Source organism: Varroa destructor, unplaced genomic scaffold (assembly GCF_002443255.2).
Source record: "Varroa destructor unplaced genomic scaffold, Vdes_3.0 BEIS01000005.1, whole genome shotgun sequence".
Lineage (NCBI taxonomy): Eukaryota > Metazoa > Arthropoda > Arachnida > Mesostigmata > Varroidae > Varroa > Varroa destructor.
In genome coordinates this window covers 23,683,280-23,707,675 of record NW_019211458.1, presented here as the reverse complement: position 1 = coordinate 23,707,675, position 24,396 = coordinate 23,683,280, and the positions used below count along the sequence as shown (strand labels likewise).

General features: G+C 42.0%; 1 protein-coding gene and 2 long non-coding RNA genes across 10 annotated transcripts in view; 1 reads left to right on the top strand and 2 right to left on the bottom strand.

The window, feature by feature from the left end:
- LOC111250880 (uncharacterized) overlaps window positions 1–24,396 on the top strand; it is a 95,426-nt gene that overhangs the window by 65,235 nt on the left and 5,795 nt on the right. For 6 of the 8 annotated variants that reach the window (XM_086989370.1, XM_022806798.2, XM_086989365.1 and 3 more), the window contains 3 exons: window positions 443–707; window positions 7,024–7,263; window positions 9,337–10,509. In XM_086989370.1, the coding sequence (XP_086845496.1) occupies window positions 443–707; window positions 7,024–7,263; window positions 9,337–9,423 (592 nt within the window). In that variant the 3' untranslated portion in view covers window positions 9,424–10,509. Of the gene's footprint in view, window positions 1–442; window positions 708–7,023; window positions 7,264–9,336; window positions 10,510–24,396 lie in introns of those variants that run through there. The other 2 variants (XM_086989367.1, XR_015327848.1) reach the window with 2 other exon arrangements.
- On the bottom strand, window positions 49–6,134 carry LOC147755447 (uncharacterized). Its single transcript, XR_015327853.1, has 2 exons — window positions 1,308–6,134; window positions 49–1,155 (listed from the first exon to the last, which is right to left on the bottom strand). It is a non-coding gene; the product is annotated as an uncharacterized LOC147755447 (long non-coding RNA).
- LOC147755446 (uncharacterized) lies at window positions 14,270–23,706 on the bottom strand. Its single transcript, XR_015327856.1, has 3 exons — window positions 23,014–23,706; window positions 22,347–22,561; window positions 14,270–14,549 (listed from the first exon to the last, which is right to left on the bottom strand). It is a non-coding gene; the product is annotated as an uncharacterized LOC147755446 (long non-coding RNA).

The window sequence follows — 24,396 nt, the reverse complement described above, 5'->3', positions numbered from 1 at the left end:
TGGCTACATCATTAGTACGTGCCAACTGGCTCTGCTGGACCCCGATCATTTCGCTGTTCTAAAGCCAATGCAATAGCATCGGTGAACGACAGCGACGATAGCTGCGTCTAGGATTTAACAGTTACGTGCGCGCGTGCGTTTCCGTATGTGCATCTTATGAACAAACAATGCTCGTGACTGTTTGGGGACAGTGAGAAATGACGTTAGTTAGGCAGGCTTTTGTACCAGTTCGAAAAATGCTGTAGAGAAACCGAATGTGAGCCGGTTCTCACTCAGGTCGTGAAGTACTATTCGGTCAAGCATTTAAACGAGTCTCCTATTGTACTGTTGAGCTACCACCGCCGCCAAATTCTAGTTCAGCTTAACGCTAGCGCATTAATAATAGTTAATTTGCGCTTGCTCGCGCATTTCGTGCTCGTCATCATTACCCGTCTTATTACAGAATGAAGTTAACCGGCCAGGATCAGCCACTTGTTACGCCGATTGTTGAGGAGCCTTCATCCGGCGAAGAGGATCTCGAGGCGACTGATGAGGACGTTGAGTCGTTTGAAGAAGTCGATGGTGATGCTGACGACACCGAAGACGATGAAGCCAATGGCGACGGCGATGAAGAGGGGGAGGTGGAGATCGAGGAAATCATCGAGGAGATCATCGAGCTCAGCCCCTGCGCTCAGCGCGTTACCGCGCTCCGCCATAACCCACTAATTGTAAGCGCAAATAGATAAATAATATTATACTTTCCACCTACCATATGACAGTACACAATGTATTGAGTATAGTGTAGGTACAACTGAAGTAAAACAAGACAAGAGCTAAAACGACGTTGGTTAAGACGCGTGCAAGTATCGACAACCTGTATACAACGGAAAACAATACCAATGAGCTGGAACTCGATTTGCCTGAGATCCGCGCTTATATTTAAGCGATTCAATGTAATGAGTTAAGAGGGATACAGCTTAGACCTATTTGGACAGCCCGTCGATTTGAGCCTGAGCTGCCACGTCGAATATGCGAAACCGATAATATATGCAATAGAGTCCATAATGTGTTGAACACATTTTACCATTGTATTCATAGTTGTTTTTAGATATCCTTGGTTCCTCGTTAAATGAAATAGAAGAACGGTAATCCATTATAGATTGGAAATGCTGAACCCTAAAAGGCAAACGTCAATATCCGCATATTAACGACGCCGCTACGGTGATAAAATGGCCCGACATGATAACATGTTGCTATCTGAATGCACACATAATTTTAAATGGCTTCACATGCACACTTTTAATGTTAACCACCAGTTGACTATTTACCTTTCTATAGGAAATGTAGTCATTTTCCTCGCAGATCCAGCAAATTTCACCGACGAATTTTCGTGTTATGGCACGCCGGTCACCGGCCGGACCACAGACTATCGAGTATTCTCCTCATGCATATTAAGACCAATTACAGTATATGCTTATCTCCCCATGCACGGAAAGACCACGTATCAGCGTATGAATCAAATGGACATCGATGTTAACTTCCATATTAAGATACACCTATCACACCTTACAGCTAAGACGGCTCGAACGTAACAAAGCATCGCATCGCTCCGTGTTGTGCAGCGTTTGGCAGTGTACGGTTACCTTATTGCAGACCGGCCTCTGTGCTCAGCTAAAGATTGACCCGGGTTCACAGTACGCGTAACGCCTTTACAAAGCATTTATAACAATGTTTTTGCTCGCGTCATTTTTTCGTTTTTCCTTATGTGTCTCGTTAAACGAACTTCGCTTTTTTTGAAAGCGAACCAACGCAAATGATCTGAAGCAGCTATCGAGATATGTCGTCGGCGTTGCCGGTAACGTCCATAGTGGTAATGGTTGGCTAGAAATGAACTAAGACTGATTCCTCGCAGTCGGTTAGGTCGTGTGACAGCAGCGAGAAGGACCCGTTGATTATGGCCAGAGCTGTCTGGGGACTGCTCATCTCTGTGTATGTCGGCCTATTCATTAATGTTCATATTCCGCAGCGGAGGACAACATGCGACTCTCGATGGTGGCCGCTGCGTTGCGTAAAGCGGAATCATAGATATGCTTCACGCAGACGTTCAATTGGCCTTTCCGCATGCGCATGCGGTGTCCGTAGATCTGTGCAACGTGCAAAAGCAGTCTTTTATCCCTCTGGACATGGATGTCAGTATCGTTGCATCGTTTATTTTTCAACAGTCATCGAAGTCGACGCTGTCAGCTGGGAATTACTTCACAAGCTCGATGCGCTCGAGCTGCCGCGTTAGCTGTTCTTCGCGTGCTATTAACTAGTATTTTCGTCGACAGTACCGTTCTTCCATCGCTACCAGTTAATTACGGTAGCTGTCCAAATATTTCTGCCATAATTTCATTCTATTTTAACTCTAGCAGGAAAACGGCTCTCGGCTACAAACCAAATTCGCTCTTTGGGCGAACTTTAATAAGCTATTGTTACTACATGTATGGTGTAGCTATCTTACGAACACGGAGTGCCACGTCAGATCTAACAATCGGCAAAAATAGCACCTGATCTGCCTGGTACACTCTGCACGTGTGCCAAATATCTAGTTCAGCTTGGCGGAATATACAATGAGCAAATATCTGCGCTCCGATTCTGCGTTCGTGGACGTTTGTGTTCCGGTTTGTTGCTTGCAACTCGCAACATTACCAGTCTATCATAAGGATCAGTCTTCGGCCTGATCGCATTCAGTGGCAGTACAGCTCCCGCCGAACCTATTAGGCATGCGTCTCTTCAGCGACCTAACACCGTGCAACTGGGTCATGCGTTATCAATTCTTTCATATTAGATATGCGTATAAAGACATGTATATAAATATATGCCAGCATTCGTCCGGCCATGATGGTTAACCAGTCCATTAGTTACACGTCTATGAGTGGCCACTTGAACGTTGTGCCTATCCAGCTGATGGCAGAATAAACATCTCCAAGTGCGGTTCAACCCCATGGATACAGCATATTCCTATAATACGGCGGTAATATCGTTTAGATTCGCATAGGATATACTGGAGCGGCATATATTATCACATCGGTAGGTCGATGACTGACCCACAGAAGAAATATAGCTTCTCCAGCGCCTCGGCCCTTCGCCATGTTGTAGTACGGTATATCAGCATGCAAACGTGCTCAGAGTTAACGCCTCCCTGACATCAGATAATCGCACGCTGTTCTTCGAGTTGCTCGTGGCGCTTGCGCTAGGCATACGACGACAAATACAGCCAGGGGTAAACGAAGCTATAATGTTGCTACTGTTGGTGTATTTACGAAAATGATCGTTACGGTGTCTGACACCACGACACTCGGCGACTGCAGCCGCCGGCCAAGTACACCGGCCCTACTCGTTGTGTCCTGCGCGATCACTTAACGAGCAACGTCAATAGCGATTAACACGCTATGAGACGAGAAATTACCCGTCAACAGCAGCAGCTGCAACGGCGGCGGTGGCGGTGGCGCTCGTATCGCCCTGCCATGCCGTGCGACGAATACGAGATGACACCATTGTCCTTAGCTATAACCCATTGTTAGCTATATTATCTGCACGCTTCTCGGCATCATATGTCTTCATCATGATCTTCTCAGTCAGCTCCTAAATGCTATCCAAGTCCTATGTATTGTTGCTGATGTTATTAAAGCTATTGCCATCACGAGCGTCATTTACCGATGCTGTCGTAGCGGTACGTACGGCCGTAGGTGCTGAGTATTCTGCAGACTACTGCAGTTGTTGTCGTCATCGTTATTGTTCAGAAATGACGGCCACAGAGCGTCCTTGTTCCGCTGCGGTATCGCCCGGCAATTATTGTTGCTATCGCCGCTGTAACAGTTAGTATCTCTCGGACTCAATTTTGTTCGACGACGATAGCGTTCGTCGTTTGAGTCCTAAGTCATTTAATGTTGTCAGAGTTGTCGTTATCAGCTATCGTCGTAGATTACCAGCAGTAATCGCCGTCGCATAGTGTGCCATTGGGGTTACTGTGTAGCCGTTCAGCCCGTATGCCACAGCTGGTGCAGCAGCAGGTCATAATCTTTATTCCTCGGAGCAGCTAGCATTCATAAGTAAGAGCTATTTCTGCTTGACTCCGACTTACTCGTTGTTATTGTCGTCTGCGTTGTCGTCATCGTGGTTGTTCTTGTTTCTTTTTTGTCTTTGTCGTTAGCGCCACTTACCGTTACCGAACAACAACAACGGATGCTCGGCAAACGAATCTCGTTGACGGGCTATTGTGACTGTTGCCGACGCTGCTGCGGTCGCCATAGCAGCGACAGCGTCAGCGACAAGTTTAGCTGGCAGCAGTAGTGATGGTGCAAAGCTTTTCTTTGTCTTCGCCGCAGGCTCGAGACGATGGCCATTACTTTTCGTTGCCACCAATACTCATTACAACGACTTCATGTACACAGGCATAGAAACGCGGGAACCGTCAAGAGAAACAGCCTGTGACTAATACACAGACGTACAATGGCTTTTCTCAGGCACAGAATATCATAGACACACGCGCACACACACACAAACACGTAGACTTTTTCTCATCTGCCGGGATTCTCGCTCTTTGTGGCCGTCTGTCGGTTGGCTTACGCCGCGGCAGCTGCTGTGACCGTGGTTTAGATTCCGACTGACTTTCGCACCAAGCGATCGTGGAAGTTTTTCATGGTGAATCAGCTGCCGTGGTGGTTGCCATCAGCTGTGGACAGAAGTGTGAGGCGTACAGCGATAAGAAACAAGAGGAAATACGTTTTGGGACCTGTACCTACCTCGCTATCCTATACCCATCAGATGGCAAGCCCCCAGCCAACAGCCGCCGAAAAAAGCAACGGCTGCTGTCTGGCCATATGCCGCCACACGTTTAGCTAACACGTCTATGAATACGACACGTTTTTTCACGCTCCTTGCGGTTACTTCAGACGCAACTCAGGAAGCTTGATTCCTATTTTTATCAGGGGCTTCAGTTAGGGTTAGATTCGGCAATTTCATTGAAATATCTAGTGAATTTTATTGACCTTTGATTATAGTTTGATACATTAACTTATAGCCTGGAATCTGTTCTCAAATGATGACCCAGCTGTGTGATCAAATAATTTAATAATGGGAAACACGTTAAGTTTCCGATGAAAAAGAAAAGCGTCATTTAAATACATACATATTCCCTTACATAAAACTTGTCAGCAGCGGAACATGGCTATGAACCATTAGTAAAGCTAAGTAACACGCTCTATAACCTTAACGAGCTAACCGCAACCATATTTGGTTAGAAAAAGGTCATTTAAGCTTAGCGTGTGTCTTAGAACTCAACTTTCTTTTGTAGAATGTCTGCTTCTTGAAACATTGTTTGCAGTCTTTTAGATCCTGCTAACACCTCTTGCCTATATATGTATCACGAACTATTTTGGTCGGTCGCCATTGAGAAGCAACTGCCCAAGCCTATTACAACGAAGTTAATTGGTCAGCGCGTCGTGATTGCATCGTTGTATCAAGAGCTCAGTCAATGAACGATTTCCTTGTACGTGCCATCGCGTATCTCTACACGCTTATGTCGGCAGATTAAAAATAAAACTCTGTCGATCATCCACTTCCTTATTTTGTATTTCCCACAAAACACAGCAGGTCACATAAAAACGAATAACGCTGACTCAACGTGTGTGTGCTCACGTTTTCATTCTCGATAGTGGCGCCGTCGAGTTTAACCTAGATGCCACTCAACGTATAACCGCCATAGAGTGACCATTAGATGCGGCCGTGAACAAGATAACTTGACCTCGAACGAGGGAGGCAAGTGGAACAAAAGGAAAAGCTGTCCAAATTGGTTCGAAACATTTGTTGAGATACCTCAGATAGTCGCTTCTCATGCCGTAGAAAGGTTTGGTGGGAGGGCTTCTAGATTGGAAACAACGATGGGTTCCGTGGTAACATAGTTTTTTTCCGAGTCACAAGGAAAACCGCCCGTATGGTACACGTTAACACACCGAATTGGGAAGAGTACGTGCGTGAGGATGTAATTGTCGCAAAAAAAGAACAAAGTCCGCTCTATCATAGAGACTTTGTACTGATTCAAGTTGTTTCTGCTTGCCTGAAGCGGACACGCATTCTGCAGGATGTTTACTGTTGACATACGTTGCCAAGTGGCTGGCATAATCTCGGCTTTTCGAGTGCTTTCCTCTACTTACCTTTCATATTCATGTATCTGTTTGTACCGCTGACGCAATTGTTGTTGACGATTTAAAGTGTAGGAATATTTTACTAGAAATAACGCTGATTAGGCCCTTCTTTATGACTATCCATAGGGTAAGATGAATAGCGGTCGTATATTATTAGGAATGATTACAGGTTTCGGATGCCTCCAGGTGGTGTGTGTATGTCTGTGCACGTATGCTTGCGCGTGTGACCTGGTGAGGGTTATTTTTGAAAGCAAGCCTGTTTTATCCACTACAAAAAACTTTACCCGTTTACTCATTATGTCGTTATTCTACACTTGGACGGCCAGGACTAAAGTTCAGTGTAGTTCCTTCCTTTTCGACACGAACCACTCAATCAATGAGGTGCGTTTATTTACCTGGGATGGCAAAAAGCCATTGCCACGATGACGGATGCTTCCTGCGAGAGTGAGCGCGTTCGCCTCGCGCGAACCGCTGAGAAACGCCATCCTCCATTAAGGCCAGATTTAACCAAGCTCCCGTAAGCTACACAGCAAACCTATCTTACAATAACGTACAGATCTCGTACACACGCCGCCAAGATGATTATCACGGTTCTGCGTTCCAGCGTAAGAGTTTGCTTAGTCGTACAGATTCGTATATATACAGTATCGTCTTCGTCTAATTTCGTTAACGAACAACTATAATTCTATTCGGCTCACTAATTTGTTTCACTGTAGATTGCTGTGTTGGTGCCATCGACGAGACGTTCCGTGGACTATTTCATTTGGTGCAAATATCTCTGAAAGTGAAGATTTTAGGTGTTTCCTTACTTAACCTGCATCAATGTTCTGCTTGACATTCTGTACCCTCCTTTCAGTTAAGCCCGTCGAGCAGTTTAGAAGGCGGTGGCGGCAGTGGACAGGTAGTCTTCCCGAGGTCCCTACTCAAGAAGTCCTCTTCAACGGGTGATTGTCCATCGGACGTTCGAGGCCCGCGTGGATCGAAACGGGTGTCCTTTGCCGAAGACCGGGGAGACCTTCCAATGCTTCTGCGCTATAATCCTGATGTCTCATGTATGGACATCCTACGACCCTTAGAGGAACAGTTTATTTCAAAGGTAATAGTTCTTGCATATTACGTTCAGATGAAAAATACACCCCTTGTACCGCGCAATGCTCAAACAACGACTGTATCGTGTTCGGGGGGCCTTTCTATCAGAAATGACGTAAAAGATAAAATTAGCAAACCATTACTCGTATCTATTTGGAAAATTTAATGTTCATGAAAGGATAATATTTTTAAAAATTGTAAATTCTCAGCTTCATCTTGCTCGACCAGGTTCGATCGTCTACATTCGCTAAGCATGTGCCCTTTATCAAAGGCGGGACTAGATTAATTTTCGTTTGTAGTTGTCATATAACATAGCGCCTATGTTCTATGTAGAACAGACGACACACCTAGTAATGTTAGGCTTTCATTTCGTACAACAGACTTACGGACCGACCCTCGGTTTTTCTTGCAGTCTCGATTCAAGCGATACAGTATAGCCTACAAGCGTTTAATCACTACGATCTGGCAGTATTCAAAGTTCTTTTGTTGCCTTTAGGCAACGGATTATTCGCACACGTGCCTGGCACTGATTTTAGACGTATGTCCTATAAATATGCTAAATATATCAACCGGGTTCAGATTTAACATGGGCTACCGAACTAGCGATAATCATGGGCTAAATAATAGCACATGAGTATCAACGCAGCTGATAGCACGATAGATGATGACCATGTATTTAGAAGTCTGTATAATACGTGCACTTGTTGCACACCTGTATATGTGCGTGTGTCGCTTTTGGTGTTTGCCAAACCGAAAACACTCACGAGGATTCTATTCAGAAAATAAATAGCCAATTACAGCAGAGAAGTAAGGGCAACGAATAAGTGATAAAATAATAATGAAAAAATGAATTCGGTCAAGGCCACACGGTCATCCTTTTTGCCAATTTTACCAAAATGCTGACGGACTTGCTCCACACCTCCTCTCGCATCACCCGCCGCCGGTGTAGTTGATGCTGCTGACGCAAGCAATTTTGACGCACATTATTGAGGCATGTACCGTGTATGAACCTGTGGCATATCTGATTGCCATTGACGTCAATGCTGAAAATATCCCATCTCACATAAAACAGGGATATGATAGTAATCGTTTGATATATATATCTCCCTCTGTGACCCCTACCATGCGTCCCGCTTAGCGTTACCGCTCCAAAAGCGAAGCTGAAAAGTGAGCATGTTTCTCTAGAGTCTAATTCCGCTGAAATCCCCTTTGTTAATTTGTTACGCTTACCTATTTTTGTCGTTCAACCCTTCAAAATCGATCATCAAAGAGCCAAACGGGTGGAAATAAACATGACGCATTAAGTGAAATCTGCTTAAGGCTGACGGTTTTTCCATCAGAGGATTCAATTATGACCGGTTTACCAGCTGCTGGCTGACCAGTCGACGAATAGACGTCGAACTGTCGCCTCGCCCGTAATCGTAACGCTAAAGCTATCCATGTACAAAACAGCGACTGGAGTATGTAACGAAACGCAAAGATCACTTCTTCAACGACTGGAATACCCGTCGACCTATTTATCTCAATTGAACCACGATTTAGTTCGTAGGCAATCGAAGTTCTCTGCGATTTTAATGACGTGAAGCGTAACGCTTCAGCCATAATCGGTTACCATCACCACCAACCAGGTGATGATGTTTTGTGTGTGAAAATAATTTCTTGACTGAAGATTGTGGTTGGCTAGGGACTAAGGACAGGGCAAATAAAAGGAGGGCATTATACGAGTTTCGAATTGCGAGGTAAACTGAACAAACTTAATAAATCTTTTCATGTTATAGCATTATTTATGCAGTGACTGTGGTCTGGCTGTGATCCATTTAACGCGTACCAATAAAAAAGATCAGGACAAATCACCGTTCGGATTAAATTGTTTAGGAAAATTTCCGATTTAATCAGAATCGAATGCATCAGGTAGTGAGGGAACAGTTTTTCAGTAACAAGGATTGCATAAAGACTAGCATAAAGCAATCTAAACATTATATGGATAAATACAATGCTTTATATGTGAACTCAATCATGGTGATTGTGCGGCGCTGAGAACGGAATTAAGTGAACGAAGATTTTCCGATGAATGTTTCAGAAGAAGCGAAGTTCGATTATTCGTCGTTCAGTGCGACGTTCGCAGGAGAAAGCCGATGGGATGGATCACGATCAGACACAATTCTAGGGGAGCCGCTGTAATGACCAGACAGAAAAGGAGTAGTCGGATGTACAGATTTTGTCCACACGTAACATTAAAAAGCGACAATGAAGGTGCTTCGAAATTAGCTGCACACCTCTGGCGAGCGAGGAATCAATGAAGCCAGCAAATTTTCTGATCTGAACTTTATATCGACTGCTTGTGTCTCATCGTTCGTGAGATTCAACGATATCCGTTATCGATCGGAGAACAACGGTTCGATAAAAGGCCCTAAAATGAAGATTTAAAATCATCCTTTTACCTTTGCTCTGAGACTTAACTGATATTAAGGTAAGCAAGTGCGGGCCACAGAAATTCGAAAGCTTGCTAAGGCTCACCGCTGAGAAGGAAAGACGCAACATCATACGTTTTCACCCAAGGCAAAGGGTTCCTGCCAATGTCTGTATTTGCACAAAAGTAGATGTTAAAAGCCTAAATATACTAAATAATACCTAACGATGCGTAAGGCCAGCGTTGATGCTTAAGTTCGTTAGATTGACAGAGGGAAAGGTTGCGTCCTGCAATCACCTGCTTTTGCTAGTTTGTAGATTCTATAACAGCCACAATGGTCAATGTTGAGCGGCCCAAAAGCTGTGCGTCAACGGAGAATCTCAGAGTATCTATATGGATCTAGACTAATTAAGCCCATAGACGCTTTGTTGTCACGGACAAGATGGCACGATGACAAAGAACGGAAGATAAGCAAACGAAACGTTGAATTGAATAAGCTTTCTTTGATACAACCTTTGATAAAGTATAATTACGTTTCATATTGTTCTTTGCATTGGTTGGTATTGATAAAGTGCTTCTCATGACTTGAGACGCTATGTATGACTAATGGTCTTTTCTGATCGGTCGAAGACGAAATTTCGCATGTTTTTAATAACAATATAAGGACGATATTTTACCATGAGTTTTTAGCTCGACGTCCACCGAAGTCGACCGCTATCAAAATGTCGGGGCTGACCATTCGGGCGGAACATGCCTGAGGTGTATATACATGAACATGTAATGTACATTGTAATTCTCATGTAAATAAATATACGAATTTGTATTTAATAGCTCGGCGATCAACTTGTGAACGTTTTTACTATACAGTATGTTAAACATCTGATTAAACTGCTTTTGGTATAGCTTACTTCATTCTAGTTAGGTAATCTCATCAGGGGCAAGTAAGTCACGATCTTTCATATGAACTTTCTCACAATCAGTTACCTTGTAGCTTCAGACTGCATGACACATTCCTGATAAATTATACTTTTATAGGCCAGAAAATTAAGCAAACATGAAGCATCCTGTGACTACTTTCATTAACCTTTGATGGCGCAAATCAATGCGCTAAACAGGAATCTAAAAATAGGTATTTGATGCTGTTTATTATTATTATTAAATCCTTCAAAATGTTTTTATCATTCTACCAGTGAAGTTTTTTTCTAAGACGGCTTGCGTACGTATGTTAATTTAAACGAACAAACAAAGTTAAGTGACTATTTCATTAAACATTAATATGGAACGCTATCGCCTCATAGCGTTCGTCGGCAGACCAAGTTCTGATAATTATAATAGTAATAATAAATGCAAATAATTACAAATTGGTGGCTTTCTGTCACTCACTCGAATAACCTACGATGACTATTCGAGGATTTTATATGGAAATCCTCATTCTTTTCGTTTGCTATCTCTTCAGGCGATTTTATCGTCGTGCGCGTTACGAACAATTCATTTTCCAGTTTTTACATCTTGTCCTTCATAGTCCCTTCGTCGACCTAACAGCCACAATTGGCCGACGCAAAATCGCCCCGCTGATCCGCCACCTATCGCCTTGCCTATGACCAGCTGATACTTAGTGCACTGCTATAATTCAACCAGCACCATTTTGTTGAAGTAATTATTGTTATTGACTAGGGCACAGATGATGAGATAATACTAAAAAAAGCATGGTTTTCAGTGTCGATCCTTGCGGTGTCCACCCTTCATGTTATTGCTTAGCTATTTCAGCGAACGACTCCTGTTTCGATTCTCATAGCTGACGTCATCAATGCATAAACAGAGCAAAGTTGAAGCTTCGAACCTCATTTGGTATATAGCGTTAGGTGCTCGTTAATACTTTGTTACATTCAGTAGAAGGAGACAATTCGTCCAGAGCGACAGGTTCGACTGGATAGGGCATCTGTTTATAGTGAATTAGCGGAACCGATACGGCTTGTACCGCCTTATGATTTCTAGCCATAGCCATTCTCGATATTCAGGCTGCTTGCGCTCGAACATCTATGCAGTAGCGAAATAGATGCGCGTATATCAGATGCCCGTCATGAAATAGTTAGTTAGCAGGAAACGGGGAGGCCAACTAGGGACTCAAGTCGGTCTATAGCGTTTCTTTTACGTTCAGCTGCAGCTACAAAAGTTTTCATAATAATACGAAGGATATATCAGGACATGATACGCAGCTTTTGGCACAGTTTGTCAACGTCCTGTTAGCTGGTTTCCGTACGTTAAGCGTTGAAGCTTTCCTGCTTTTTCTTGTCGTTCCGCCATCGCCGCTGTGCGTAGCTTGCCTGACGCCGGGCAGCAATTTTCTATTTCTTTACGTTTTCCACTACTTCAATTTCAACCAGTGCTTATTTCGATTATAGCCGATTATTGAAGTACTTGTCAATTATAATGGTCGTTGTTATTGTTGTTGTTGTTGTTGCTGCTGCTGCTGCTGCTGTTACTACGATCGCCGCTTATCTTGTTAATTCTTTAGCGATGCTCGATCTATCTCTCAGAAACGGACGATTTCACCTTGTCTTCATTTCTTGCGCCGGGATCGTCCAGTAACGAGAACATCACTTCTCCCATGTATACATGTTATATGCGGGACATCTAGGGATAGGCAATTTCAGCTGAAGGAGAGTATGTCATTGCCCTTTCAATCGTCGTCATTGCTGACGCTGCTGTTATTGTCACTTCTATATGGCTACAAACGATGCGATAGATTGTATGGGTAATAGGCACACATCAACAAACGTTAACGTGATCTGTATCTATCTTCTATCCAAGCCGACTGGACTGTCAACTAAGCAGATGCTACTTTCCTCTCATCGCTTCCTACTTTCAGTCGTTCCAATTTTCGTTGTTGTAGGCGTAGGCGTAGGCGTTGTTTTGGCGCAGACATTGAAAAGCGCCATGATATGGCCGTGACTCGTCTCTTTTAGTTGTCGTTTACTAATGCCTGGCACACTACCCACCTCGACGGCACGCGCCTACAACGTAATAGTGTTTGCTCGGATTCTCAGCCCCCATAAACATTTGCTACTAGTTTGTAAGCAATAGTCTCTTCTTCTCCCTTTTTGCTGCGCTTTTCGACGAGCGAGGTAAATCTACATAAAAGGATGGGCCGGTGACTCGTTCATATCGAGCAATCGAGCGGCGAGTATTTTCAAAAAAAAAAAGCACCAGAGCGGATAAACAGGCGCTAGATGGACAGAACGGTAGGACCAGGATGCATGGACAGAGGTGGCTGTATACGCCGACTATAAGATAATGTTCGTGAACAATAATTGTACGCTGTGTGTGCGTCTTGCAGATTGTGTGTTTCGAGTGCAGCAGATGTGCGTACGACATGTGTCTGAAGCGCGGATGGGCGATAACTTTTTTTTTTTTACTGGCCTTGTTTGCACCCTACACATTCGTGTCTCGCGTACCCCAACGAAGGGAGTGGAATCGGAAGTCACTTCCATACAGTTTTGAAAAAGGAAAATTGCCTCGCGCGCAGGACCTGAAGTTAGATTGGGCAGAAAAGGCAAAGCATTTTCATATAGTGGGCTACGTGAAACAACCAATGGTCGCGTAACTACGTCATTTTTACTGCTAAGTTTCAAGTAGTATTCGGTAAACGTTCCAAGCTACGGAATAAACGTGTTTCGTACAAATAACTAATGTATAAATTATGTAATCGCATAAAGAATACGATGCCTTCTCGGCGCCTAGGCCGCCTTGCCTAGCTAAATTTCCGACCGGGAAAACTGTAGGTTTAAGAATCAAGCATATATTGCACTACGCTTATAGTTAAGAGCATATTGATGTACGACAATAATCATAGGGCAGACATGCCCACAGATATTATGAGGGCATATTACTTCATATTGGCCGCTGCGCTTACTTAATAATCATGTTGAACATTTGTACTTGTGCTGGACTACTCGGCATGTGTTTGAACTGATATGGTCACCTCTTACAGAAGTAGGCATTTTTTTTTGGAAATAATGGCTAGTATATACACAGAGTTATGTTATTAAATATGTTTACAAATGGCGATAATTAAGACAGATTACGATAATCCTCGTAATATGCAGCCTGTTCTTAACCTATCACGTGACCTATGTCGTTCCGTGGCGTTATTTGCGAATCAACTGCCAAATTTCAGATGGTTTTCGTGTACAGCCAAAAAATACTCAGGAGTAATGCCATTTATCAGCTAATATAGGTTGTCTTATCTACTAAACATTGCAATCGATGAAAAAAGTTGGGGTCAGGTCTGTGTCATAGACCATTCAAAGATCTAGCCCTTGAGATCAAATTCGACATTAAGCATATGAAGATCTTTTTCGTCTAAATTTCAATGGTCATATGGCTGACAGGATTCGCTCTCCTGCTCTCTCTCTCTCTCTCTCACATATATTATTACATGTCTAATGGCAGTTTTGAATAATGGATATTTCTTAAATCAATTCCCAAACGCAGTCTAATCGTTTAATTAAAAACTCTGCTACTGCTTATAGCAAATCCAAGCTCTTGACTAGGCCAGCAGGGCCTATGGACAGCCAGTATCAACTAGGTTTTATTTATTAAAAAATTATTTTAATCCTTCAACGTCCGGCTTTTTCAAACGCTTCCGTAGCTACGCGTAGCGGAGAGCACATCTATGCCGCTGATGGTGCCCTGTTCTGGGTACAAAATCATAGCAAACCGTCGAAGTTGGAATGGGCCCAGGAACAAATAAAGGGCCTAAACCGAATACATATGTATATACAGCCGTTAGCTTTATAGGTTGATGCGAGCAGTTCGTTTACTCGTTCGAGCGATAATAACTTGTGGTGATTGGGACGCCGACGATGGTGGCCTATAAAGAGCTATTACATTTTAGAAGACACTTCAGTTAATTCTTGTTCTTCAAATAACTAGTGCGGATATTACTTGTATAATCGAACAACAACGGTAGTTCTATGAGCGATAAAAAAGACGATAGCCAATTGAATAGTGTCGACCCTGTACACCATCTGTTGGGCCGGATTTGTTTGATCGGAGGGTTTTGATTTGAATTTTGTGATAAGCTATACTTATTTTACCGCGTGAGTTTCAGAGTCAGTTGAAATCAGAATGAATTGAAAGAAATACATCGAGCTACTCGTTACAAGTACATATGTTTGGTACGTTTGCATTAGGCTAACCGGCTATTCAAAGGCGCTATGTTTTGTCCTCTCCGATTTGACACTTAAAGTTTGCTCATTGCCACGTTTGTATGTTGTTCTATTTAGTATAAAACTATGGTATATTTGTAATATCCGGTTATATCTACCGGAGCACCTTCCGACTAGATTTCTGAAAACGGGTCCAAATAACCAAGCTAACATGAGCACAAAAAAAACGCTTCTGAAACGGCTTACGATTTTCAGTATTTACAATTACCTACAAAAAATAATATGTATGTAAGAAGTACAGTTATTTCTATAAGAACAAACAAAAATTATACCTTTGAAGCTTTGGAAAGCAGGTTTTTACTATACAAATTTTGTAGTGTTTTTTCAGTTTTACTACGTATGTGTAGCAGTCATCACTGCTTAGCTTTTTTTAAATAGCCCAAGAATACTCGCGTCTCGGCTGTACTATCGAACTGCAAAGTATATAAGTATATGATCAAAAGGCCAGAAACCTCAGTATTATTTAAAAAAATATATCAGACAACTAAACGATTAATACTCTAACAGTTCGAACGTTAAACCTTTCGCAAGCCGATGATTCCAATGATAAACAAGACTATTATAGAGGATTTCTAAATAAAACAGGGCTGAGGCAAAAAAAAGAGAAAAGCAGGGCGTTCTGTGTTATAACGTGCGTGATACAATCGTGGCAATCGTGAGTACTATTAATGGCATAAGAAGAAAAGTAATGAATGAAAATACAAAAATGCTTGTGTTTAAGATGTGTGTATACACGTTTACAAAACAGCTCGAATTAGTCGGTACCTTGACTAAAGAACGACTGTCGTTTTTATCAACAGAGCGTAAACTGAACGTATTATTGTGGCGTGGCAAATAAATGGGTGTTTTTATGAAGTCTATTTGACTTGGCAGTGGGTTTTTCTCGAAGGGTTGTGTCGACCAGTAGGACTCTAGAGCTGCAAGGGTGTCTAATGCAATTGAAGGAATGAGCAGAGACACTTCTATACCTAATTAGCCAACGAGACGATAATTTTTAGTATCATGCATGCGGACGAATAGCGAACAATGTTCCGCTTTGCAATGTTCAACAATCTGCAGTATTTTGTAGTTAAGTAAGTTAGAAACAAACGAAACGTAATTTAAGAGAAAGTTTTAAATCCAAGTCATAACAAATGCTTAAGATATTCAAATGCTTGAAAGCACTGATGAACGTTTCTAGTGTGTGAGTATTTTTTTTTGTTCGTTAAAGGACAAACGTATGTAAGTGTGAATATCCTCTTTAGGTCGACTCTGATATTTACTGCCTATCGCAGCCGATCTTCGTTGTCCTATCGATCATCAAGCTCTAAAACTAAGATCGGAGAATGTGCCACGTCGGTATGTAATTACTTGTGTTTAGTAAAAGAGATAGCCGAGTGTTCGTCTACGGTACAACAGTGTGGTGACATTTCTTGCACGGTTTGGATGGTTGGCATTTGGTAGAGGTGCTGGGGCGACGATATTATAACGCGATATATAAGTCTTTTCAAATGACGACGCCACCTGCAATCTTAGATTCCAGCACTTGTGCCCAATAGAAGAGCAGCGCGCTCCCTTTGTTTCTAGACTTCTTACGTAACAATTATCATCTCTCCTTGATGACACGTAGATGGTAACAATAGGGGCATTAGCATATACCTTTTTCCATTTCTTTTCATTATTTTTCTGTACGGTTTCTCAAACCTTAATCGCAGAAAATCCTATCGTTATCTCACTGGCGACTTCTGTGGGAGCCCGAGTAATCTAGCCAGCTTTAGCTTCCCATAGAGAATCAGTGGAAACTTGCGGACTGATAACAGCGCGAGTAAACAGCGTCGCTTGACCGGCTTAGTAGGGTTACGTCCGTATTTTTCCAACAATCTCAACTGACAGAGTAGACTGCTTCGAATAGTCGGATTCGAGACGAGCTCTGCATGTGTATATATACGCGGTAAAGACACGCATTTCTACCTTTGCGACTATCTCTCTCTATTATAAGGGTAGGAGATACGATGCTAGTGGTAGCTATAGCTTGTGGTTCTTTTAGATACAGAAGTGATTAAACCGAGATGATGAACTATAGCTATACTTTTCTATTCTTGATTGGATACGCGTGACAGCAGAAGTACCTAATTTAGGGAATTACGAAGCTGATTGAATGAATGATGGGTTTCATGCTCAACAAAGCAAATTTCTCGCAGTGCATGCATTTCATGGATCGCATTGATAAAGGCTTCTTTGACTGTTACTACTTCGAGGCGTAAGACCCATCCAAAGACTGCGGCCCAAATGAATCCTACGCAATTGAGATAAATCTAGGTTTTGGTCAAAAGGTTCGTTTAGTGCGTCGTTTAGGTGACTCGATCGTCAAACTGAAAAAGCCGACAATCGATAGCTAGAGCCCCATATGCGTGTTTCTTTTGTTGTGATCCAACTAAAGTTGTGGTTAGGAAAGCTAATAAAAGCAGTTGGTCAGGTTTTCCACTAACAGATACGCATGTAGCTTGGTCGGTCAAGGCTTTAAATGTTGTTTATTTAAACATTTGTGTAGAGCTTACAATTGGCGTTACTTCACTTACTGCGGAAACCCTACGAATAAATTAATTACCTAATGATTCTTCCATAGACGTTTTAAAAGCAATTAAAGCCCTCAAATTGCATTTATCTCGAAATGCACGTTAAGAAATCTCTAGGTTTGAATGAGTAATTACTTATAATTTGAATTTTTTAAATCATTTATTATACTCTCATGAAATAAACAGAAACTAATCTCAACCCCAAACCTTTCTCAGATACAGGCGTACATATATAGACTGCTGGTCTTCTACACGTACATGAACTAGCCGAGGCCGTCGCAAGAACGCGCATAAATATCTAAAAAAGGTTATCATCTCTCGTGTTTCTCTGATAGTGTTCTATCCTAATGTATTCCAGATAATATTTTCCAAAAGTTGAACAAAAAAAAAAAAAAAAAAGTTGAGGATCTGGAGACTTGCGTTTCATTTTTCACAGTTCTAGACAAAGCCCGTTCACCAAACGAGGCGCGAACGCGAAATTAACACGACGTTCGTCGACGACGCTCCACGTGCAGGGGGTGTATTTTTAGCGTCGAAATAGATGAACAATATGCAAACATTATCAAATCCAGTTCGATAAAACACAACAGAACCGTAGAAGAAACCAACTTTCTTTTTCAAAATACTCTATACGATTCATAATTATATTATAAAGAGATAGTTAAAAAAATTGTATCGTTAGAACTAATAATAATTAGACTAGGGCCTATATTATTCATTCACATATGGTAAATATATTATACCTATTAGGACGCACGATCTTGTTGGGTCCGAATGCTTTGAGTAAGACAACGAATTGCATAGACATAATATTATTTATCATATATCATTTTCGTTCCAACCGCGGACGCCATCTTAAGGGCCCCGCTTAAAGCGTTTCTAATCAGCTCAGGAACTTCGAACCTTTTCTCGAAAGCGATCTTTTCCGAACAAATTTTCTTTCATCACGTATTATGTAAGTTTGCGTAAAAATTTTTCAACATTAAAGTTACCTCAGTTATCATATACGTGCAAATGTGCAATGCAAATTTTTGGGCTGTATAATAACGAGAACAAAGCAGCAATGAGCAAGTCAAATGGCAGATACCGCCGGACGTAATACTCCTGACATGGGGATAAATGGCTGGACGTTTTATGATATACCTTAATTAGTGAACGTCTTCTGAATTACGCATTGAATATATTTATTATCTTAATTTATATTACGAAGTACGTTTGGTCTATCTTGCTGTATATGTAGCATCTCTAGGGGGGACTCGAATCAATGTGATCGAAGTTCTACGTGCAAAAACAATCACCCACAATTCAGCGATGGGGCATTATTGAGCGGTAAAAAATGCTTGCATAGCTTCTTTTTTTCTTTAACTATATATATATAAATTATCTGATAAGCGTTAACAGTACATATAATGATTTACTTCGAATAAGGATTGTTACAGAGTACGTATAGAATGTTGGGGTACTCGTCACTGTTACAATCGATCCGTACCAAAATGTGCTTTTGTCTGACAGTTTCTTGATAAATTCACTGCCATCTTAATAGCGTGCTTAGTTTAACCACTGTGACAAGTGTCACCGGCGAGATTGACTGCGACTAGTCTACCTCTAGTCGCAGTCAATCTCCCTTATGAAAATTCGTGCACAACATTAGTAATGGGCAATCCGCAGATATCCGGGAATAATTTGATGTTTAGCTAGAGGTTCAATGCCTCACTAAACAGGTCTAAGTTGTAATACAAACCACCTTTAATTACGTTATCCTAAAAATTTCCTAGTTATTTTTTACTATATTCATTCCAACGACTAGAATGTAGCGGTTCATAGAAATTCATCAAGAAGCAACTATACGAAAGATACTTACTTATTGAACAACAGAAAAACTGCTGACTTCTGGCTTGGAAACAGTATTTATGTCAGAAGAAAAAGGAGATTTTTTTTTTATTGCAGCTCATATATGCCTCCTTGATGCATCGGGCGCAATTGAAATTTGATGGTTCCTAGTTGTACTTTGTGATTCTCAAGCTGTCTAATACTGATAACGTCAGCGAAGTGGCACTTGGCGCAGCTTTCGGTAAAAGCTTACCTTCCGTTAACTATCTGGATTGATTCATTTGGGCTGTTAGCGAAAAGAAGCCTTTGTATGAGAAATAAAAAACAGATGGCCATACACAATCATAAGGTGGTTAGTTTCCTGCGATTCAGAAGTCAATATTTGATGAGCAGTAACCGGACAGAAAGGAAGGTCGATTGAAAAATATCAGACATGCCATCGACGAGGCAGTGAACGACACAATAGAAGCAAAAACGGGGAGCCTGACCAGAGAACTCCAGTTGTGGGCTTCCGCTCTCACACACTTTCTCATTAACGGAAGACGATATTATAGGCTCTAGCACATGATTTACGCACAAGTCGTCGAAAATGTGCTTGAAGACAGCGATGGGGTATGATAACAACGTCTCAGCAGGCCAACAGCCTTTTTCAAGATGGACGTCCCGCGTCCAATAAGAATAACTACGACTGACGTTTTTTGCCAGTGACCTATAGCGACTACAGAAATGTCCATAAAGCACAACTACCAGAATGATTCATCTTTCCACAGCAGTCCTGGAAGCTGGGACTATGGCGTAGAACGTACCAAGACTGTCGCATGAGAAGTACGAAAAGCGATATATATATAATGTATTGTTACGTTCAGGGATTTTTTACTATCACTTAATACCAAATGGATTTCTTCGATATAGTCGAATGGAAGTGTTGCTTAAAAATAATTCTTATTCTTAACTTAGGCTAAATATTTCTTCATTGTTAATCGTAAAATTACTTCATTCGAAGGAAGCTATCGCCGCTGCCCATTTTGCCGATACTGTGACGGTATTATGCTTTGTTCGCGGCGCCGTGCTGATGACATGATTCAGGTTCTTGGAAGCGTAAGGTTATACGCCATAGTTGAATGCCTGTCTGACGTACTGGTTGGCCTAGCAAACAATATAACTAGCCGCTTCTGAAAAAGACAACTTATTTATCGAGCTACTGCTTAGCTATCTACCCATACATCGTGCCTGGGGGTACGATGTATGGGTAGATAGCCATGGTGTGCCCTGCGTTGGAAGGCATCTCTTAGCCTAACCAGCTTCCGTCATTAGCTCGAACGCAGATTTTACAAAACGCACAAATAGTCTACATATCTATAATTAATTGTCGCTTATAAATAATAGGCTTATAATTGATTAACTTGTCAAGCTGCCACGTGCTATCAAAATGAAAATACGAAAACTAGCAATAGGAGCTACCATATTCCTTTCCTCCTGAAGTATATCCATAAGCTGTCGTTACACTACCAGCATAACACTGAATTGCTGATACAAAAACCAACTCGACATACTGGTAATTTAATCAACTTTAATCATTTATTTTTTACTGAACTGTTGCAATTAAAACGGAGCTTGCTTTTATCGAGTCTTACTTATCAAACGCCAGTCCATTCGGTAAAGCAAAGAGGAAAAAACTATTATCTAGACACATGTACCCCCTTCCTTTACGGGCCACGCTTCCGTAACCACTTAGTTACGTAACTGTGTAATAAGTTTAACTGGCTGTGCGGATGACGATGATTATCCGAACGGTAAACGAGATCGAATAGAGAAATCTTGCAAAGTGTTAGGCCGTTAGGGGTTATAATAGAACAGAATCCCTTCAAATTTTACAGAGGGGCCTCGCTTGTGGAAGACAAAAAACGGGAATCTTGTTAATTAGACGTTTTACTATGGTCCTATATAGTACAGCACGGTAAGACTGTCCTAAGAGAGAGGACTCATTGTCTGCACAATGTCGTTACAGCATTGTCAAGCGCCAAAACATTCGGTGTGTGTGTGTATGTGTGGGCGCAACGAGAATCTCCGTGTTTCCTTTTGTGTGTACGTGTCCAATAGAATATCTCGCTTCTTCTACGAATAGATTTGTTTGCTATTGCTTAATTCCCCGTATATAGGGTATGTGTCTATCGTATTTATGGCATACTGGCTATCCAGCAGCAGAAAGTTCGATTTGTCTAGGGGGGCAGGAAGGTAGGTAAAATACTGGGAAGAACATCAGCATTTGCCGACGAGCTGACTGCAACCGCTCACTGCCGTGTTTGCTGTGCATGTTTGTTCCAATAACAGAAGACGATACCAAAAAAATGAGCGCAATCTCCTCGATTAATTTGATTAAGCTAAACAGAAACGGCCGGCGACCCTGCATTTGATTGGATTCGTTTGTGTAATTAGTTGTTATTGTTATTTGTCAGTGCTTGGGAAGAGTAGGTACTCGTAACTATCTGGGCGCAATTGTGTCAGTCGTAAATATAGTTTAAATATATTTGTGGCTAACAGCAATACCGAACCTAAGACCCTAAACGTTTGGTACGAACCACATATTTATCATGGCCTGATTGAAGTATGACACTCCCGAATAGATAGAAACGCTACAGATATTCAGAAATATGTTTACACTTTTGCACTCCGTATCTCATCGCAGCTTTTTCCGTTATCGCAGTCGAAACGGCCGAAACGGTTCTGTCATTACGTTCACAATGTATGCTTTTCAATTCAAGAAGAACGTGAGTAAAGTATGACCTGATTCGATCAAGGCAGGTACGAAGGATCAAGCCGTAGACGAAATTGAACTTGATTTGTTTTCTAGGCCAAATCATATGATGGCCGTGCTTTCAATAACGATCTATAGCTTGAAAGAATATTTTTAGCTTCGTTCGATTTCGGACTTGTTCACCCGCACCGATACGTGCCGGCGCGTACGGTCCAGTAATACGTAACTCTTTACGCGATGACACCCACCGCTTATCTAATATGTCAGAGTTTTTTTTTCTACCAAAAAGGTAATGGTTTGACAACATACCTTAAACGAGCTACCATCAGTCGCGCTAGTGATAAAACCAAATCTGTCTGTTGATTCATGTACGTCGTGCAGCCGAGTTAAATATCGCATACATCTAAATCTGTGCTATTGAAATTCGAGTGACCCGATCACGCAGGTCAGACGCCTTAATGAATATGAAGTCTTTCTTTTTACTTCTCTACATTCCGTTTTAATATTCCGCAACCGTCCGCTTTCTGCAATTGAAAAATAAATGTGTAATTTTTGTACCGAAGATGCTTTTGCGACTTGAGATGTCTGAAGCTACATGAAGTACAACGTTCGCAGTCATTTAGATCGATGAAACAAAGACTATTCTCTTCACTCATCAGACAAAATTGTTTAGGTTTCCCATTGAACAAAATCAATAGAAACAACAAACATAATCAGTATAAACAAATTACGTTGTCACACATGAGTGCGATAATGATTTTTCTGCTGAAGCATAAACGCAAGCAATCCTCATACTTTGTCTGGTCATCATTGATATTACATCAAACACACAATTTTCTCTCCTATGCGATGGGCCGGAATCTACCGAAAACGTGCAGATATGCATCCATTAATAAATCGAAACATCCATCAGTAGCCTAATATTTTTGTGAGCGCACAGATTGGCTCATTGCCACAGGGCTTAGCTAATGCTCACCTCATCGAACCTTGCTGGTGGTACCATCAACCGGGATAGCCGGTCGTCATGTTTCTGCTGCGAAATTTCAAAACACGTCTGCAATAATGCTCCGCTATTAGCGGACACTACGGCGGTCTGGTCGAGTAAGGTTATCTAGACAAACAATACGACTCGACGGTGTACAGTAGCAGATGGCGGCCGATGAATATTTGAATAATGAGCGGGTCAGAGCTATTCTACTTGACAGAAAATCATGCTACCGATACGTTGACGACGAGTGCTACGCGGGTCTGTTCGGCTATTGGGGTTTCTGTGCGATTGACCCCACCATAACGCCATCGCAGCACTATAACAGCGTGAAATGAGAATCGTAGCGTTGGTACAGCGCAACACATAGGACTTTCGCTGCTACGCGTACTGCTCTTCGAGTGGCCATGCTGTCGTTAACGCCAATGTTATACTGCGTAGAGGCAGACACTTCTGATTCAGGACAGAAAGCGCTTCGAACAGCGTCGCATCTGCGCCGGTCAGCAAATAACACTGAACATTGCTGAGCCTGAGTTGCGTGGAGGGAGTTGTTACTTGTTGGATGTATACAGATCGATCTTCGTTGCATAATCTCACGTGTACGTACGTACAGCTCTAGACGATTAGTATTATAGCGAATGTATAGAGATATCAGTTGGGCTCTTTTGATAAGCTTCTCACAGCTTAGCGTCAACACAACAGTCTTCTCTAAAGGCGGACATGATGAAAGCTCTGCCTAAAACGCAACAGCATCAGATCATCTGCTTCAAATCATAGTACCTAAAACTGATATTTATTAAACAAATGACCTCGTTTCCATTAGCTGGCCTGCTCGAGCTGTTCTTAGTGTCAGGTGTTTTTCGTTACGGTGGAACTGCCTGTAATCGCGCTTTCGGTTTCTAAGTCGATCGATCATATTGGCTATTATTTAGGTTCCGAAGGCTGACGCGTTTAATAAGAACCATTCCTCTCGTGAAAGTAGTTCTATAAATGATAATCTATAATGAAAGTAGCGGCCAATCACTAATTCTGTTCAGTGGTATAACTAATTTGGTAATTTATCTTATGCAAGTGTAGCAGGTAGATGCCGATGTTGCTGCTTCCGAATTCACTTTCGATGAAAATAGGAAATTAATCGAAAGGATCTGTATCTATCGATCTGTGACGAGATCCTTGCCATCTTCAACCCTTTTACCTGGCATCGTGACGGAATCACCACAGGCGTACACCGACATCACACGCAGCAACCTAAATTGCGCTTTTCCGCAACGAAACGCCCATTTCTGCAGTTTAGCGGTGATTGTTGTACAACAGAGACAAATCGTGAGCGATCTGCGGACGATGGGCAACAGACGGCATTAGGCGCAGCTGTTA